This window comes from Oryza glaberrima, chromosome 4, assembly GCF_000147395.1.
Source record: "Oryza glaberrima chromosome 4, OglaRS2, whole genome shotgun sequence".
Taxonomy (NCBI): domain Eukaryota; kingdom Viridiplantae; phylum Streptophyta; class Magnoliopsida; order Poales; family Poaceae; genus Oryza; species Oryza glaberrima.
In genome coordinates, this window is record NC_068329.1 from 20,669,996 (window position 1) to 20,687,417 (window position 17,422).

A 17,422-nucleotide genomic window follows, 5' to 3' on the forward strand; every position below is an offset into this window, starting at 1 on the left:
TCCTTACACAACTGAGAAGTATGTACATAAGTTTCAATTTGTTTTTGGTATTTTTTTAGAAATTTTTTTTGTGTGATATATCGTAGATAAATAGCTTACACAGAAGATAATAGAAAAAAAATCTTATGTTGCCCATGAAAGATAATTTACATTAAAAATAACAACACGAAAAATATTTTATATAGCATATAACAAATAATTTTTTTAAAAAATATAAATGAAAAAAAGTTGAAACTTATATACAAACTTTTATACTGTGTAAGGAGGCCTCATAAAAGTTTTCATTTTTTTTTGAAATTTCTAACTATATAAATCAACTGTTAACCTTATATGTCCATAAGAATGTTTTAGGTATAATTGAAAAATAAGCCCAACTCAATGGCGTATTGTAGAACAATTGATAAAGTCGCCGGTATATTGTAGAAAGAGACAAAGTTAGGGGTAAATTGTTGAACTATGACAAACTCAATGGTATAGAATAGATTTTCTCTATAACTAATTATTAGCTAAAAACTTTAGAAATAAATTGAAATATTTTTTATAGATTTTTTTAAACGTATATTTTATGGGATCACCTATACATTTGTCGATAACTTTTCTCCTATAAATTTAACAGATGTAATTATAGTACAATTATGATGTAATTATATTATAACTTACATGTAAATTGTATATAACTTTCAAAAATCTCTCTGTAACATGCTATTACGGTGAAACGAAGGTCGTGGGAACAAATACTCTCGCATATGTGCGCTTAGTGACTTTTTTCCGTCTTCACTTGCACAAATCTAAATATAATTTAATGGTTTAAAATTATGTGGAAGTTACATGCAAGTTATATTGCAGTTACATGTAAGTTATAGTGTAACTACATGCAAGCGAGTTACAGTATGACTACATGCAAATTACCGTGTAATTACACTTATCACATCTGTTAAATTTTTAGAAGAAAATTTATCAATAAATATATATCAAAATTGATATTTTATTATTAGAGTTAGTTTAGAAGGTGCGTGCGTGGAAAAGGATTGAAGTCGGGAAAGTTGAGAGCCTAACCCGAGCACGAAACGTAACGGATTTGCTAAATTTCTGGCACCATAAAATTTCATTGATTGCAGTCGGTTTGCATGCCTATGCACTATGCCACACAACCACACAGGCCTGAGGCCTCCCAACTGTGCTTCCGTGTGGTTGAAGATTATTTCCACACATAAATCACAATGAGTGATGATTATATATTAATTACATATATGCAATTTCGAGACTTACATGTAATTTTGAGACTTATATTATAAATACACTAAAATTATATATGTAATTTGTAAACTTATGATATAAATATACACCGACTATTTTTTATTAAAAAATATGGCGCATAAATGCCAAACATAATACGCGCCGGTTCCAACTGACCCCGTCACATCGCGCGCACCGCACCGGTCGCGCACGTACGCGACGCGACGCGAGCCGCCGTTTGCCGCAGCAGCGCAAGAGAAAAGAAAACCCCGTATAAAAATAAAGAGAGAAAAAAAAACCCAGCAGAAAACACCGCCTCTCTCTCTCTCTCTCTCTCTCTCTGCCTCCCTCCTCCCCCTCGGCCCGGCGCCGCGCCGCTCGGCCGCGACGAACCCTCGCCTCCCCTCCTCCACCCCGCCGCCCGCCGCGGCGGCGCTCGCGGTACGCGGGATTGGGAGGCTGCGGCGGCGGCGGCGGCGGACACGGCGGCTGGAGTGAGTGGTGGAGCGGGCGGCGGCGGCTGGGAGAGGGGCGCGGGTGGGGAGAGGGGCGGGGGCGGCGGAATCTAGGGTTGAAGGGGACGGGAGGGTTGGGTGCCGCGGCGGGGGCGCCATCATCCATCGGTATGGACGATGATGGCGGGGAGAGGACGTTCAAGGCGAACTTCACCGGGGAAGGGGTGAGGCTGCTGCGGGCGCGCGTCAAGGAGAAGCTCAGGGAGCTCATGGGCGACTACTCCGACGACACCCTCGCGGTGAGCACCCCTCCACAAACCCTACCCCACCCACTCGATCGTCTCGTCTGCAGCGCGATCTACGATCCGTTTGCTAAAACCCTGGCTGGCGGTGGCGTGTGTGGGATTAGATTCCCGTCGTGGCTGGCTGGGGGCACACGCCGTGTCGGTGTATGTGGATTTCTGGGGCTCGCGTGAGATTTTGGAATTGGTTTCGTTTTAGATTCGTTTGCGCCGCCGTCCTACCTGCATTTGTCTTTATTTTGGTTCCTCTGCTTTAAGGATTGAAGTTTTTTTAGATAATGGATTAAACTGGCCTCTACACCCAAAGGATGTACACAGCCTAGCTTTAAGGATTGGAGTAAGAAGCTTTCTTTTTTACCCATGTATGGACACTAGAGTGGATAATAAATAACTGGCGCTCAGCACCTGAGCAGCACATGGGATCGTGTTATGCATTTTTAATGAAGCATGGAACATTAGTTTAGCCAAAAATTATTGCCCGTTACGGCAGTTTCTTGTTAAATCAGTATTGCCTTGGTGAAATATCAGTCAGTTTGATGCTTTTATCGCTTAACTGGACTAGCAATTCTGTGTGCTCCCATTGTCAGAATATCTGCTTTGATGCCTAATGTATTTTCAATTTTGGGATGTTTTTCATGAGGTCTATGGAGGTTACATGGTCAGCAGATGTCGTGAAACTTTGTTGCTACACTATGAACAATCCACAGGAGTTTGTGTTTCCTTTTTGCAGTGTAGAAACCTATGATCCATCAATATTGATGATCTAACGATTTCATTTTGTTGATCAGGAGTATGTTGTGGTATTGCTCAGAAATGGAAGACGGAAGGATGAGGCTGCAAAAGAGCTGGAGGTTTTTTTGAGTGACAACAACGACGCATTTGTATCCTGGTTATTTTCTTGCCATCCAATTTTTTCTAAACTTTTTTTAACCATGCGTATTTTGTTCTAAGAGCTCTGAGAAACTATGGCCACGCAGGTTATGGGACCACCTCTCCTCAAATTTGCACCTTTATGTGCAACCCAAAGCTATCTCTTCAAATAATGAAGTTAATAGTACTCGGAGTAATGCTAGAGGAATGCCTGCACAAAATATGACTAGCAGCACACAAGCTATTCGTGAACCTGTAGCTGGCACTCAGAAGACAACGGGAATTCATCAGAGAAGGGAGTGGGGAGGAATTGTTCGAGACCAATCAGAAACAGTTCCCCTTCGAAGTGTTGTAACTACTGTTTTGCATGCAGAGGAAAAGGATGTTAATAAATCACATGCCAGAAGACGAACCCACTCACCTGACATGCATCACCAAAGAAAGAGAAGCAGAGAAGATGATGAACGGCAAATCAAGGTCTCTAAGCTCCTCTCAGTCTGAATTTATCTTACAAACATGTCCAGTAGTGCATATATGAATTATTAAGTTGTGTCATGAAACACATAATTTCCTATTGATAACTTAATGTTTTGAACGTACGCTTTTCTCTAGCCTTGGTATTAAGCCCACTGAACCAACCTACCCATAGCTTTTATTTGTGTAATATTAATGCTCAGATGATTAAATTGTGCACTTCTCAAGTTAACACACCTATATTATGACAAGTTCTTTTTATTTTGGAATACTGTTGTTGTTGTTGTTGTTGTTTTGTCTCTGGGGGAAAAAATAGAGTAATGGTGCAAACCTAACAGAGTAACAGCTATAGAATTTACGTCCCATTTATTTTGGTTACTGATATACATGTCCTGTTTTCTCCTTGCCATCACTGGTTAATTTATGTTAACTTATTTGAAGTTTAAACATCCTTGTTTTCGAAATGGATTGTGATTTGGAAAACCTGCTTGTGTTGGTCTGCACTGCTACTTGTAATTAATCATCATTATGCGTTTCACTGTTTCTTTCCTTTTCCTCTTTTTCTAACTTGTAAACCCAGTTCTGTTTATCAAACCCCATTATAGGATTTGTAGGAGTATTAATCTTCTACTTTTTTTTTTGTTGCTTAGTGGAATAGCCCTCTTATATACAATCTCTAATTCCATTTTATTATGCTTATTTTGGATCCCCTTTCACGTATAATTTTGGCCTCAACTTGAAACCTGATATTCAAAGCCCTGAACTTCCACAGTTGGATCAACTTCAACCATGACAGTAGGATCTGCTGTGCCCTTTTCACATAACCTGGTTTGTGCTATTGTGGCACTATAGTCAGCAGCACATGTGTGGGCTTAGCCAATAAACAAAATAACATTTGACTGCCTCATACATATCAAGAGGCAAAAAACCATGAATAACTATGGCGGTATGGTATACACTCAGGGTGTTGTTTGCACCAGATCTTGAAGTTTGGGGGTTCTTGATTCTTAGATGAAATCCTTATTCATAGTTGTGGGTGAAAAATGGACTCTCTGATAGTTAGGGGTGAATTTCCCATCCTTGTCAGTCTCAATGACTAATAAAAATATAAGTTTGAGATATCCGTTGAAGAGAAAACCTATAATGCCCAATTAGGGGTGGGCGTGCTTCGGGCCAACCCACTGGCCTCGTTGGCCCGTCCCACAAATCTGGCTTTAATGGGTAGGTGCACTGGCTCTAGACTTAAAAGGCCGGCTCCGATGGGTGGGTGGATCGGCTTCACGAGGTACCACGTCATACTCCATCCAAGGCATCGATCCCCAATTCTCCATCGTGCTCGCACCATCACACATGGTGGCAGCGCCCTCCTCCCTTCCTAGCGTCCACTCACCACCACACCGGTGCCACGCCGGCGCCCTCTCCCTTCTCCTGACCTCTACATCAGTGAGACGGCGATGCTTCCTCCCTCCCTCCTCCCGCCTCCACGCTAGTAGCGCTGCCTGCATCTTCCTCTACCTAATGCCGGCTTCTGCCACGTTGGTTGCGCACTCGCGCTACCCCTTACACCAGCGCTGCCGGCGGCGGCGACTTGGCTATCATCCCACACAGCCTGCTGTGCACCCTGCTTCCCGACGTGGCCACACCGTCGGCCGTCCCTGACCTTGCTGGCATGAGCCAAGCTGCTGTATCTCTTGTTTGCCTGTGATATCAAAGCTGATGAGCTGATCTCTTGTTTGCCATCAAAACTTGCTTGTTCATTGATTCGTTTTTGTGAATTTTGAAGCTTTTGTCATGTACTAGCACTGATGTATCGGGTAGCAAAAAAAAAGATAGTTTCAATGTGTTTCTATTAAAGCCAGTAATAATTAATTAAGCATCTCCAATAGAAAAATCAACAGATTATATTCTACTACATTCTTTCACTTGATTTGGCATGTTTAGTGTCTTCTAGCAAGAATCTGATTTTTTTTGCATGGGTCGACTCATGGTACCCAGTGGATCCCAGTGGGTCAACCCATTGGCATTGTTGCATCCTAGGTGAGTTTCATGGGGCGAGTCTGATCAGGCCGCCCCGGACCATGCCCAATCATGTAAGTTCTTTGGAGCATCCTAGATACAAAATTAGTGAATTGAGCTATCGTGTTTTTATTTGTGTTGCCACTGTTTATTTATATCATATCATTACCATATATGATCTGTGACTACTGATATCATTCAATGCATAGGAGATTCTGTATTCCTCATCCTCGTTCTTATTGGTATCTCATATTTTTATATCTTTTCAGAGAACATCACACCAAGATATTGATGCACCACGCCGGCTTCTTCAGTTTGCTGTTCGGGATGCTGTTAGACCTGTACAGCCCATAACCCCTAGGTCAGAATCAGCATCCAAACGACTTCGTTCTGTGGTGTCTACCATGCCATCAGATTCACCACTTGATGTCAGACTGCAGAGAACAAATTCAGATGTAAGAGTACCTGGTGTCACCGCAGCAGCATTAAGAGCTGCAGCTGAGGCTGCTGAAGATGTTCTGAAGGAGAAATACTCTGGAAGTGTGTTTAGGAGATTGGGTAGAAAGGGCATGGTGAATTCTGCTGAGGAATCCTTTGGTTTCAGTGAACAAGGTCGAGAAAGAGAATATGGTGATATAGATAATGTCCAAGCAGAAAATCAACTAGATGTTCATGGAAGAAATCATTATGCAGGTGATGCTTATATGTATGACCGGGAGGCAGCCAAAGGCACTGATTCTGCATCAGATATCGATCGGCATGATGATACTGGTGCAGCTAGGTATAATGATTTGGTATCTTGCCGAAGTACATTGCCTTCTAGTATAGGCAAAGAATCAGTAGTAGTGGGGTTCAATACTGTTGAAGGAACTACAACCATTAGAAGCAGAAGGTCTATAATGCAGGACCCACATGCTAGTTCAGGGCGAGGACCATCTGAAAGGATTAACATGGTTAACAATATTACACATAAGCCTGCCAACCAGGCAACAAGAAGGAATGCTGTGAAGATAGAGCCTCAAGTGCCCACAGAGATGAAACATACTGACTCAAGAAAGTCAACTGCGACACTTGCACATGTTAACAATACTCCAATGACTGACAAGTCCAAAGTAAGTTTCTGTACTTTCCAAGGGATAGCCGTTTCACTCATTTTGAAACTTTAAACTGGCTTGGCTCATGAACATCTACAGCATATGACAAATCTTTTCACATAGAATAAGCTTGATTTGTTGCACCAAATGTTTTAGTTCAGTCCTCACGTGCTCAGTATACTTGGAATTGTAATCTTAAGTTAAGGCATCCAGGCTTTAGCTTGGTTGGTATATCCTTCAACAAACTTTGACTTGCTAATTGATTTTAAAAAAATAACACTGTAGAGGGAGGACTGGAACTCCAAATTCATATTGTTAACCTGAGATTATTTTCTCTAAAACATGTGTTGGAAAACACGTCCCATGGGTTCGTAAGAACATACAGCACACACCATTTTTTATTCTTCTATCTATCTATACTACGCCACAAGCTTGACATCTGGGGCCATGAGGTCCCCACGCGTCAATGCTTTTGCTTTGATATGTCATCAACTAACTATGCTATAAACTTGCAATATTTTGCTTTTGCCTTTATCTCTTATAATATTCGTTGCAACGAACGGGCCTTTAGCTAGTGCGCAAATAATAAAGCGTGTCTGGGTTGTTGGCGTCTCCATTTGCATCTCTATTTAAGTACTCTTTATCTGTGTCTTCTGTCTAATCCTCTTACTTGAGTTTCTTCTGTGCTGTGACTTGTATGACGAATTTGTAATTAATTTTTTTCTTAAATTTTACAGGATTCAATGTGTTCAAGCTCTATGGTGGAGGAACAGAAGCTTCCATCACTTGGTATGTAGCACTTGAGTGTTGATTATCACAGCTACACGATGCATTGAGCTTTTATATCAGCACGCAACACCATGTTTGATTATGAGACACCTTTATTTAATTGAAAGTCATCATCTAAAACATCTCTACTGTGTAGACTTTTTAAACCCCTAACCTTACTTATTTTACATGTTGATTCTGTGGCTTTTTTTCAACACCCTCAGTGACTCAGAAATTTTCCTCCTCTTGCCCCCTTCCAGCTGTTGGATCATGCAGTACAGGTCAGCCAGAAGGTGGCACTGATTCTAGAACAGTTTTTCTTTCCAATGTAAGTGTCTCGTACTACCATTTCATTTGTGAAGCTGAGAAGCTGCCTTTATTACTATTTACTAACGATTGTTCTCGTGTTTATAGGTACATTTTGCTGCTACAAAAGATGCTCTTTCCCGTCATTTCAATAAGTTTGGAGCTGTGCTTAAAACTCTTATTGTGACTGATATTGCTGGTCAGCCAACAGGGTATGAATTCCAAGTCTTCTCTTCATTCTGAAGCCTGAACAGCAGAGTTATTTTAGACATTATCCTCATTTTTTTTTCTTTGTGTTGTCCATTCAGCTCAGCGTACATTGAATTCTTGCACAAAGAGTCAGCAGAACAAGCCCTAACTCTTGACAACACATCTTTTATGTCGCGCATGCTCAAGGTAAAACCCCATGTTGACCTTTCTATTGTGCACTAAAACTCTACAACTCTATTAAATATTGTGGATCGCTATGCAAGATCCAGCTGCTCTAGTAAGCTCGCTATAGTTTTATTTGTATGGGAGAATATATTAGTTGAGCTGCTTCACTGCACACAAATTGCCAGCTGAATTGTGTATTTATCGTTAGATCACTAGCTAAATACCCGCGCTTCGCTACGGATACAAATGAATTATGCATGTGCTAACATATTTTGGAACAAGTTTGTAAGGTTTTTGGAACAATATCATCCCTAATTCCCTGTGGATGTCTTTGCATGGTAAACTTAAATTCTAGAGATGAAATAAGATATTAACAATATGTAGAAGTACTGTTTTATAAAATTAAAGTACATAAAAGCATAGGTGGTAAAAAATACAACAGAGTTGGTGGGTGGCAGATTCACTGCCACCACCATTTTCTTCTTTTATAGATACCTGTTGGTAAACTGTAAAATAAAAAAAAATCATTGCCATTGCAGTCAAAACCTTTTCAGTGTTGTAATTCCTGGCAGAAAGATCCTTTTCAGTAGTTCCTCTTCATGGCTTGCCAAGTTGCCATGCATTCATGATCTCAGCAATTAACTGTGTATACTGCAGGTTGTTAGAAAGAACTCTCTCGAAGTGTCTCAACAGTCTGGCTGGCCCCGTGGTTCTCGGGGATCAACATTCCCTTCAAGACTCACTAGAACTGCATACCCAAGGCCAGCATTTCCTGGTGCTATGCGTGGGCGTCTACCACTCAGAGGTGGTGCTCGGAGCTTACAATGGAAGCGTGATAATGCTGATACTGTCGATGCGGCAAAACCTGGTCACAGCACACCTATACCTACCGGTAATCAGTTGATAAGCCCAGTTGTGCGGAGCTTCACCTACACACGTGCTGAGCAAAAACAGGACGTTGGTGCGACCATTTGACTGCTCCTGATGAAACTCGCAGAAAGACCTCAGAATTAGTGTTATCTCATAGTTCCTCCTCCTCTCGTAAATACTATTTATTTAGTTGCAGAGCTTAGTAACAGGCTGGTTTTTGGAACTGAATTTGAGCCATGTTCTGTGACCAGTTTTGTGTGCTTTTTTCCGGCCATCGCTCATGCTGTGCTGGCTACGCGAAGTTTGTGGATTGAAAAATCAGGGAAAAAAGAAAGGAAAGTAAAGGTTGTAGAATATGATGGGAACACCGCAACATTTAATATTATCGGTAGGTTATTCACCCGGCGCATTTTATTTATTGATTGATGTGATCATCTGAAAAAATTGTAGTACTAGTAATGCTATCCTGCTGCATCTTTTGGCTCCATGATTGCCTTCAAATCAGGCAATTTTGTACTGTACAGGCTACAAATTCTGGCTATTTCACCTGTGCTATTATGAATTGTAAACAGTACTAGTAGTACTCTGAAAGAATAGCCCAATTTTTGCTTGGAATCAACGAAAACTCACGGGTAGCTCAAATCTAAAAGGATTTTTCACGTTGACTCAACTCATGGAAGGCAGATGATTTGAGGACAAAGGACAAGAATCTGTCTTAGCCCTCGTCTCATTGTCCCCCTCCTGCTGTTATCTGCCAATCTCATAATTTATTATACGGAGTACTCGTACTTCTTTTGTTTGGACTTGTTGCTGGAACAATTTTAGTGTTGTTAACCAGTAAGGTTTCAAATATCAGTGTAGTATTCTCTCCGTTCTAAAATTTACCATTTTGTCTCAAAATAAGTTAATCTAATACGAGATAGGATATATTCAAGTACTAGATTCATAATACTAAAATATATCACATCATGTACTAGGTTAACTTATTTTGAGACAGAGAAAGCAAGTACTTTGGAGTTTTTTTATGATAATTAAAAAGTGAAACCGAATGAGTAATGAGTGTGATTGGTTGAAATGAGAGAGTTGGTGAAAAAGTTATAGAACTGCTTTGGAACACATTAATGCAAAACACACGGAAACAGAAGAACTCGGGAATAGAATGTTGTGTTTGTTGAAAATCCTATAGAAATTAAAAACACATGAAAGTTTTAAAACTATTGTTTGGATGACACCTAAATCATAGGAACTTGTCATTGGAAGTGAAAAACATGAGGTATTCAAAAGATGCGCAAATCTTTCGCGTATTCTTGAAAAAAAATATATGAGGTAGAACCGTAGAGCCTCCCACTAAAATTCGTATGAAACAACTCATTCCCTAGGAATTTCAAAGAAATTTAGGAGAGCTATTCATTTGTTCCGAGCAACCACATACTAGGAAATTAGGAATCAAATCCTTCAAAATTTCTGTTTACCTTTGTTCTAAAGGAGTTAAGGAGTCCATATTGTAAAACTAATTTCAAACACTAAAAATCTATATATTTGAAGACGGATGGAGCATTGTTTTACTAATTTCAATAAATCCTGTCAGGTTTGCCCAATGATTGAAGGTAACTTTTTCCCACAGGCACTGATTGCAGCTCATATGATTTGTTTGACAATGCATTGGAGCAAAGTAAACCAATGATTGAAGGGGAGTACATGATTTTCATAAGGGTTGGTTCATTTCCTTTAATAAATTCCCCGTAAAATTCATCTATTTGCATTGCGGATAAAATAACTGGGCGCCTGGGCGTACATGGTACAGCACAATCAAGTGCCTAGTACTGTAGTACAAAACTACAAACCATCCAAGGAAGTGACGCCATCACGTCTTTTGCGCGAACGAACGATCTCTCGCTCCCTCCCTGGTGGTGAACTGCACTGCACTGCACATCGTGTCGTCGTCCCCCGATGCGCAGGACAAGGGCGCCACTCCAACCTCCAAAAGCGCCTCCTGCTCCACCCCAAAAGTCCAAGCGGAGCACAGTGCAAAATGTCAGTGCATCCGACACCACAGCAGCCTGCCACATTGTACAACCCCCTGCACACGCCGCAGCTGACAATTCAATATTTTTAGGCTTTGTTTATCTGAAAGGTTGGATACCTTCCTCTGTAGTAAAACGTACGGTATGATTAATTAAGTACAGTAAAGGCTATGAAAACTAAAATATAAATTAATATGATTTTTAAAACAATTATATATATATATATATTAAAAATATTGTTTAATAGTTTAGAAAATATGATTGTGAAAAACGGGAAAGTAGAAGTTGGAAAAGAAAAAAAATAACACACGCCCTTAGGCCATTCGATTTTATTTTGTGGTTTTCAAAAGTGCCACGTAATCTAAAGACGTTTGGATTGATGAATGAAACAAATGTCTCCAATGCACAATTTTATTTCTTGGTTTCATAGCACTCAATTATTGAATAGTTATATGAAACTATTTGGTCACAGTGGGGTTTCATTTTCGTTTCCAAGGTAGAGGATGAAATGTTCAGTCACAGTGGGGTTTCATCCTGTTTCCAAGGCATAGGTAAACCATGTTTCATCTAGATGAAATTTCATGATATATCATCAATTTGCTTTACTTGGCATCTTATTAATGAGATTAAAACTCTTTATGAAACGTGCACTGGGAATAGCATTAGAGCAAGTTCCCTTGATAGTATAGCCAACTGTTATAGCTCTAAAAAATCTACAACTAATCTAATAACCTATTCATACGATAGTTTAATATAAATATATACTACACCATTAATACTTAGCTCATATCTCGTACGTACATAAAATCTTGGACCCCTCCTCTGAATAGGTATGTCCACATTTGTTAGAGAGGTCAATTCTCTTTTTTTTTTTTTAGCGGAGAGAGTAGGGCACAGTTGGCTAGGAATTCGTATCCCATTTTCTCTCCTCTCTTCTCTCATGTTCATGAATAATGCTTACTAGCATGATAGTACTACATTGGAGTACTTGCTCTTTTATTTTTCTCCATTGTCAGCATGGTCGGTCTACTCATCCGGACGCCCCGGAGAGTCGACAACCGTTGATCTGTCCATCGACGGCGCGGGATCCGCGCCCCGGACAGTGGTCAAGCCCTGCAGCGACTTGTCATTCATTGCGCTTCGGAGTCAACACTCTCAGCAGCAGCCGCAGCACGGGCTAGGCTACGACACTCCTGACGCCTTCTTGCCTTGCACTTCCGCTCCGTCCATGGCGACCACCGCCGCCGCCGCCAACCTCCTCCTCTTCTCAGCCGTGTTGCTCCTCGCCACGCCGTCGAACGCCGCCTCGGCGGCAGCGCCGGCGGTGGCGGCGATGCCGGTGCAGCCGCAGGAGCTGCTGCTCAGCTTCAGGGCCTCCCTGAACGACCCGTCCGGTGCCCTGTCGACGTGGTCGCGCTCCACGCCGTACTGCAACTGGTCGCACGTCACCTGCACCGCCGCCGCCGGCGGCGGCGGCGTCGCGGTCGGCCTGTCGCTGCAGGGCCTCGGACTCTCCGGGGACATCGCCGCCGAGCCGCTGTGCCGGGTGCCGGGGCTGGCGGCGCTCAGCCTCGCGTCGAACACCTTCAACCAGACCGTCCCGCTGCAGCTGTCGCGGTGCGCGTTGCTCGTGTCGCTCAACCTCAGCTCCGCGGGGCTCTGGGGTCCGCTCCCCGACCAGCTCGCCATGCTCGCCTCCCTCGCGTCGCTCGACCTCAGCGGCAACGACATCGAGGGTCAGGTGCCGCCCGGCCTCGCCGCGCTGCGGGGGCTCCAGGTGCTCGACCTCGGCGGAAACCGCCTCTCCGGCGTGCTCCACCCGGCGCTGTTCCGCAACCTCACGAAGCTGCACTTCCTCGACCTGTCCAAGAACCAGTTCCTGGAGTCCGAGCTGCCGCCGGAGCTCGGCGAGATGGCCGGACTCAGGTGGCTCTTCTTGCAGGGGTCAGGGTTCGGCGGCGCGATCCCCGAGACACTTCTCCAGCTGGAGCAGCTTGAGGTTCTTGACCTCTCCATGAACAGCCTCACCGGAGCTCTGCCACCGGCGTTCGGCCACAACTTCCGGAAGCTGCTGTCCCTCGACCTCTCGCAGAATGGCTTCTCCGGGCCGTTCCCCAAGGAGATCGGCAAGTGCGTGATGCTGCAGAGGTTCCAGGTGCAGGGCAACGGGTTCACCGGCGAGCTCCCCGCCGGCCTCTGGTCGCTGCCGGACTTGCGGGTGGTCCGCGCCGAGAGCAACCGCTTCTCCGGCCGGCTCCCCGAGCTGTCCGCGGCGGCGTCCCGGCTCGAGCAGGTGCAGGTCGACAACAACAGCATCTCCGGCGAGATACCCCGGAGCATCGGCATGGTCCGCACCATGTACCGGTTCACCGCCTCCGCGAACCGGCTCGCCGGCGGCCTGCCGGACACCCTCTGCGACTCCCCGGCGATGAGCATCATCAACGTCTCCGGCAACGCGCTCTCCGGCGCGATCCCGGAGCTCACGAGGTGCAGGAGGCTGGTGTCGCTGTCGCTGTCGGGCAACGCGCTCACCGGCCCGATACCGGCGTCCCTCGGCGGCCTGCCGGTGCTGACGTACATTGACGTGTCCAGCAACGGCCTCACCGGCGCCATCCCGGCCGAGCTCCAGGGCCTCAAGCTCGCGCTGCTCAACGTCTCCTACAACCACCTCACCGGCCGCGTCCCGCCGTCGCTGGTCTCCGGCGCCCTCCCCGCCGTGTTCCTCCAGGGCAACCCCGGCCTGTGCGGCCTGCCGGCGGACGGCGGCTGCGACGCGCCGGCCGCGCCGCCGTCGAGAAACCGCCTCGCGCTGGCCGCAACCGTGGCGTCCTTCGTCACCGGCGTGCTGCTGCTGCTGGCTCTCGGAGCGTTCGCCGTCTGCAGGAGGCTGCACGCCGCCGCCAAGCTGGTGCTCTTCTACCCGATCAAGATCACCGCCGACGAGCTGCTCGCCGCACTCCGCGACAAGAACGCCATTGGCAGGGGAGCATTCGGCAAGGTCTACCTGATCGAGCTGCAAGACGGGCAAAACATCGCGGTCAAGAAATTCATATGCTCAAGCAACCAAACATTCGGAGCAGTGAAGAATCACATGAAAACTTTCGCAAAAATCCGGCACAAGAACATTGCCAGATTGCTGGGCTTCTGCTACGACTCCCATGGCGGCGGCGGCGAGGTGAGCGTCATCTACGAGCACCTGAGGATGGGGAGCTTGCAGGATCTGATACGCGCGCCGAAGTTCGCGGTGGGGTGGAACGACAGGTTGAGGATCGCGATCGGAGTAGCAGAAGGGTTGGTGTACCTTCACCGTGATTACACTCCTCGCTTGCTGCATCGCAATCTCAAGTCGAGCAATGTGTTGCTGGGTGATGATTTTGAGCCCAGAGTTACCGGATTTGGGATCGATCGTGTCGTTGGCGAGAAGGCGTATCGATCTTCGTTGGCTTCTGATCTGAATTACAGCTGCTACATCGCTCCAGGTAAGCGTATCATTCATACAGTTCAGTCCATGCAACCAGTTCAGGACAGTGTGGATATAATGCAGTTATGATCTTCAGAAGTACGTCATCCGTTTCAGATTATAAGTCAAAGTCAAACTCTTCAAATTTAATCTAAGTTTTATATAAAAAGTAGTAACAAACTTCAAGCAGTTTGATTTTGGCCAAAGTTGAAACGACGACTTATAATCTTAAATAGAGGGAGTGTATTTTTTTGAACGAATTCTTCAGAAGTATTTTTGGTACTTAGGCATCATCAACTCGTTTGTGTTTTCAGTTATACATTTCGCCCAGAAGCAGAATTTCATTAGGATAGCTATTTCCACAGCAGAATTGCACTCAAGATTTCATAAAACTCTGGCTCTCTGCGCACTTATCCCACTGAAGTTGTTTGCTCTTTTGCTGCAACCAGAGGTAAACTGCACCAAGAAACCAACGCACCTCATGGACGTGTACAGCTTCGGCGTCATCCTCCTGGAGCTGATCACCGGGAAGCCGGCGGGGCAGCCGGCGTCGGACGACTCGGTGGACATCGTCCGGTGGGTGCGGCGGCGGGTCAACGTGGCCGGCGGCGCGGCGCAGATACTCGACCCCGCCGCCGCCGTCTCCCACGCGGCGCAGCAGGGGATGCAGGCGGCGCTGGAGCTCGCCCTGCGCTGCACCTCGGTGATGCCTGACCAGAGACCGGCCATGGATGAGGTCGTCCGGTCGCTGCAGCTGCTGCATTCGCCGCAGACTCTGCCGCCGCTGCCGCCGTTCACCGGAGTTGCTGTGGAACCTTGAGTGGAACAGCTCGTCGAGCCAGGTTGCAGATTACTTCTGCCTCAGGACTTCAGGTTGTGCTTGAGCAGAAACTAGGATGGGAATTGAGATGTTCAGAGTTTCAGACTTGCATTGTTGTACATAGTTTGGGATTCTGATTGACATTGGAGAAGGAATCCACTTAGTATAATAATGAGAATTAAATGTGGGTTTATTCTGCAACCGGAGCTTGGAGTACAGAAGGAACCTCAGAGAAACTAATGGTGCCACAATTCAGAACGTCTACAGCAACAATATATTTCAGAATCCATTTTCTTATTCCATCATAATATGATGAATACAAGCTCAACAAGATGACAGCGATTGTTCCATTACACAAATATATAAGGGTGATACGAGTTACATAAGCACAACTAGACAGAGAAAATTGATTTGGAAAACAAACCAATCGCAATAAACTATCGGCTACACGGGCAGTTTTGAAACACCAGCTCTGCCACAACTTATGCACGTTCAGATCACACTTTTGCTATGGTACATAAGCTCAAACTTCTATCATCGTGATCGGTGAAACCCACTATGTCACCAAGCAATCTGGCGACGCATTACTCTTCCATATCCTGTGCACGTTCCGCACGGGACCTTGATCGTGTCTGATAAACCCTCCTTCCTCCACTATTGTTGCTGGCGTTCACTATATCACTCAAGAAGAACCAGCAGATCGTGCTTTGCAAAGGCCCTGGCATGCCACCAACCAAAGGATAGCAAGGCGTAGACCTCCCGGTTTCCATGTCGAACACCATGCCCTGATCCCTACCACGCCCACCAATCCAGTACACACAGTTGCCCTTGAGACCATGCACACCCTCAGCATACATCGACACGGCATTGTTCCGCCCAACAAACACTGAGTAGCCCCCCAAGTCTGTCACAGCATCCCAGCACGGCTGGCGACGGGGGTAGTACCTTAGAACCAAGATTTCATTCTCCGATACACGACGGTGACCGCCTCCGGGCAGCTGCAAAGTCACAGTGCAGCTTGCATTCCTCCAGATTTGGTACAAGTTGCCCTCACACAGCACAATGTTCTTGGCATTGGTAAAAGCAGACACGGTGTTGTATGGCGGAGCGAAACTGGTGGCAGGATCAAACGGGAGGTTCCCCTCTGGCAACAATGGCTCGACCGTCGCCGGCGCATTTAGGTCCGGTTCGAGAGGTCCGATCGCGAACCTCCTATAATTGAAAGGGATGAGTGTCTCTGAACAGACAGTGAGCTTCATCGGCATCATCTGATCCCTTGGTCCAAGATGGTCATAGCAGACCATGCGAAAGTTGTGGTGGAGTTGGGTTCGCCTAGCTCGAATTGCAACTGCGCATTCAGGAAGCGGCACCACTGGTGCCTCTGGTGGTTGTTCTGATGGCCCTGGCTCATCGGCGGGTTTCCGGCGACGGCGCTCGGGGAGGCGGAGCAGGTGCACGTCTCCGCACCTCGTGAGGCAGTAGACCTTACCTTTGTCGTGGTAGACGACGTCGGTGAGCTGGTCGCCGGTGACGAGGCGGACGGGGTCGAGGACGGCCCACCTCCTGGCGCCCGCGGTGACGTAGGCGATCCTGTCGATGTCGCAGATGGCGGCGGCGGCGTAGTCGTCCTTGGCGGGGCTGGGCGCGAACACGACCTTGGAGACCCACCTGCTCTCGTAGATCAGGGGCGGGAGGACGATCTCCGTGGTGGTGATGGGGTTGAAAAGCACGAACGCGCTCTGCCCGCCGTAGAGCGCGATGGACAGGACAAGCCACCCGTTGCTGGACCCGACGCATCTGCCCCCCGTCAGTATCGCCGCGAGGTCGAAGCACCGCCGCGTCGGGAGGGACGCCGCCGAGGGGCACATCCTGGCGTCGGACAGCACGAGGAGCGCCGGCGACGCCGGCGACAGCGCCGACCGCCACGCCGTGCACGCCCCGCGCGCGCTGGCGTAGCACTTGAGGTCCAGCCTGTCGCCGACGCGGCACAGCAGGTCCGGCGGCAGGTCCGCCCAGCGCCTGAACGGCGCCATGGCGGCCGCGCCCGCGTCGGCTGCGTCGGCGATGGGCGGCGCCGGCGGCTGATCCGGGGCGGCTACCCCGCTAGGGTTCGAAGGCTCCAGGCGATTGCCAGGTTGGGGAATTTTATGCTCCTCCTCCTCCTCCTCCATGCTCGAATCCGGTGGCCATCTTGCGGATTACCCCCTTCACTCCCCCCGAATTACCCAAATTTGGCGTCGCGTGGCCGGCTTCACGCCACGCGCGGGCCGAAGGCCCACTCGGCTAAATGGGCCGTCCATGGCGCGCTCGGGATAGACCGCGTCCACGCACCGGGCTCATCTCAGCCGTCCA

General features: G+C 46.7%; 3 protein-coding genes across 3 annotated transcripts; 2 read left to right on the forward strand and 1 right to left on the reverse strand.

The window, feature by feature from the left end:
• The first annotated feature begins 1,570 nt into the window (after nt 1-1,570).
• LOC127771145 (uncharacterized) lies at nt 1,571-9,166 on the forward strand. Its single transcript, XM_052296979.1, has 9 exons — nt 1,571-1,990; nt 2,782-2,882; nt 2,971-3,340; nt 5,623-6,465; nt 7,185-7,236; nt 7,476-7,543; nt 7,630-7,733; nt 7,830-7,917; nt 8,554-9,166. The coding sequence occupies exons 1-9, from the start codon at nt 1,862-1,864 to the stop codon at nt 8,869-8,871; spliced, it is 2,073 nt and encodes a 690-aa protein (XP_052152939.1). The 5' UTR covers nt 1,571-1,861; the 3' UTR covers nt 8,872-9,166.
• A 2,848-nt stretch (nt 9,167-12,014) lies between these two features.
• Nucleotides 12,015-15,263, forward strand: LOC127770254 (probably inactive leucine-rich repeat receptor-like protein kinase At5g06940). The gene is made up of 2 exons (XM_052295919.1): nt 12,015-14,269; nt 14,700-15,263. Exons 1-2 carry the CDS (start codon nt 12,019-12,021, stop codon nt 15,068-15,070), a joined length of 2,622 nt encoding a protein of 873 aa, XP_052151879.1. The 5' UTR covers nt 12,015-12,018; the 3' UTR covers nt 15,071-15,263.
• Nucleotides 15,264-15,345: 82 nt separating this feature from the next.
• Nucleotides 15,346-17,260, reverse strand: LOC127770255 (uncharacterized). The gene has a single exon (XM_052295920.1). The coding sequence runs from the start codon at nt 17,239-17,241 to the stop codon at nt 15,655-15,657; it is 1,587 nt and encodes a 528-aa protein (XP_052151880.1). The 5' UTR covers nt 17,242-17,260; the 3' UTR covers nt 15,346-15,654.
• Between the last annotated feature and the right edge of the window lie 162 nt (nt 17,261-17,422).

Excerpts from the sequence above, each read along its gene's own strand:
- LOC127771145 (XM_052296979.1), top strand. The coding sequence starts at position 1,862 with ATGGACGATGATGGCGGGGAGAGGACGTTCAAGGCGAACTTCACCGGG. Across the intron at positions 6,466-7,184 it reads CAATGACTGACAAGTCCAAA|GATTCAATGTGTTCAAGCTC; the intron begins GTAAGTTTCTGT and ends TAAATTTTACAG. Across the intron at positions 7,237-7,475 it reads ACAGAAGCTTCCATCACTTG|CTGTTGGATCATGCAGTACA; the intron begins GTATGTAGCACT and ends GCCCCCTTCCAG.
- LOC127770254 (XM_052295919.1), top strand. The coding sequence starts at position 12,019 with ATGGCGACCACCGCCGCCGCCGCCAACCTCCTCCTCTTCTCAGCCGTG. Across the intron at positions 14,270-14,699 it reads CAGCTGCTACATCGCTCCAG|AGGTAAACTGCACCAAGAAA; the intron begins GTAAGCGTATCA and ends TGCTGCAACCAG.
- LOC127770255 (XM_052295920.1), bottom strand. The coding sequence starts at position 17,241 with ATGGAGGAGGAGGAGGAGGAGCATAAAATTCCCCAACCTGGCAATCGC.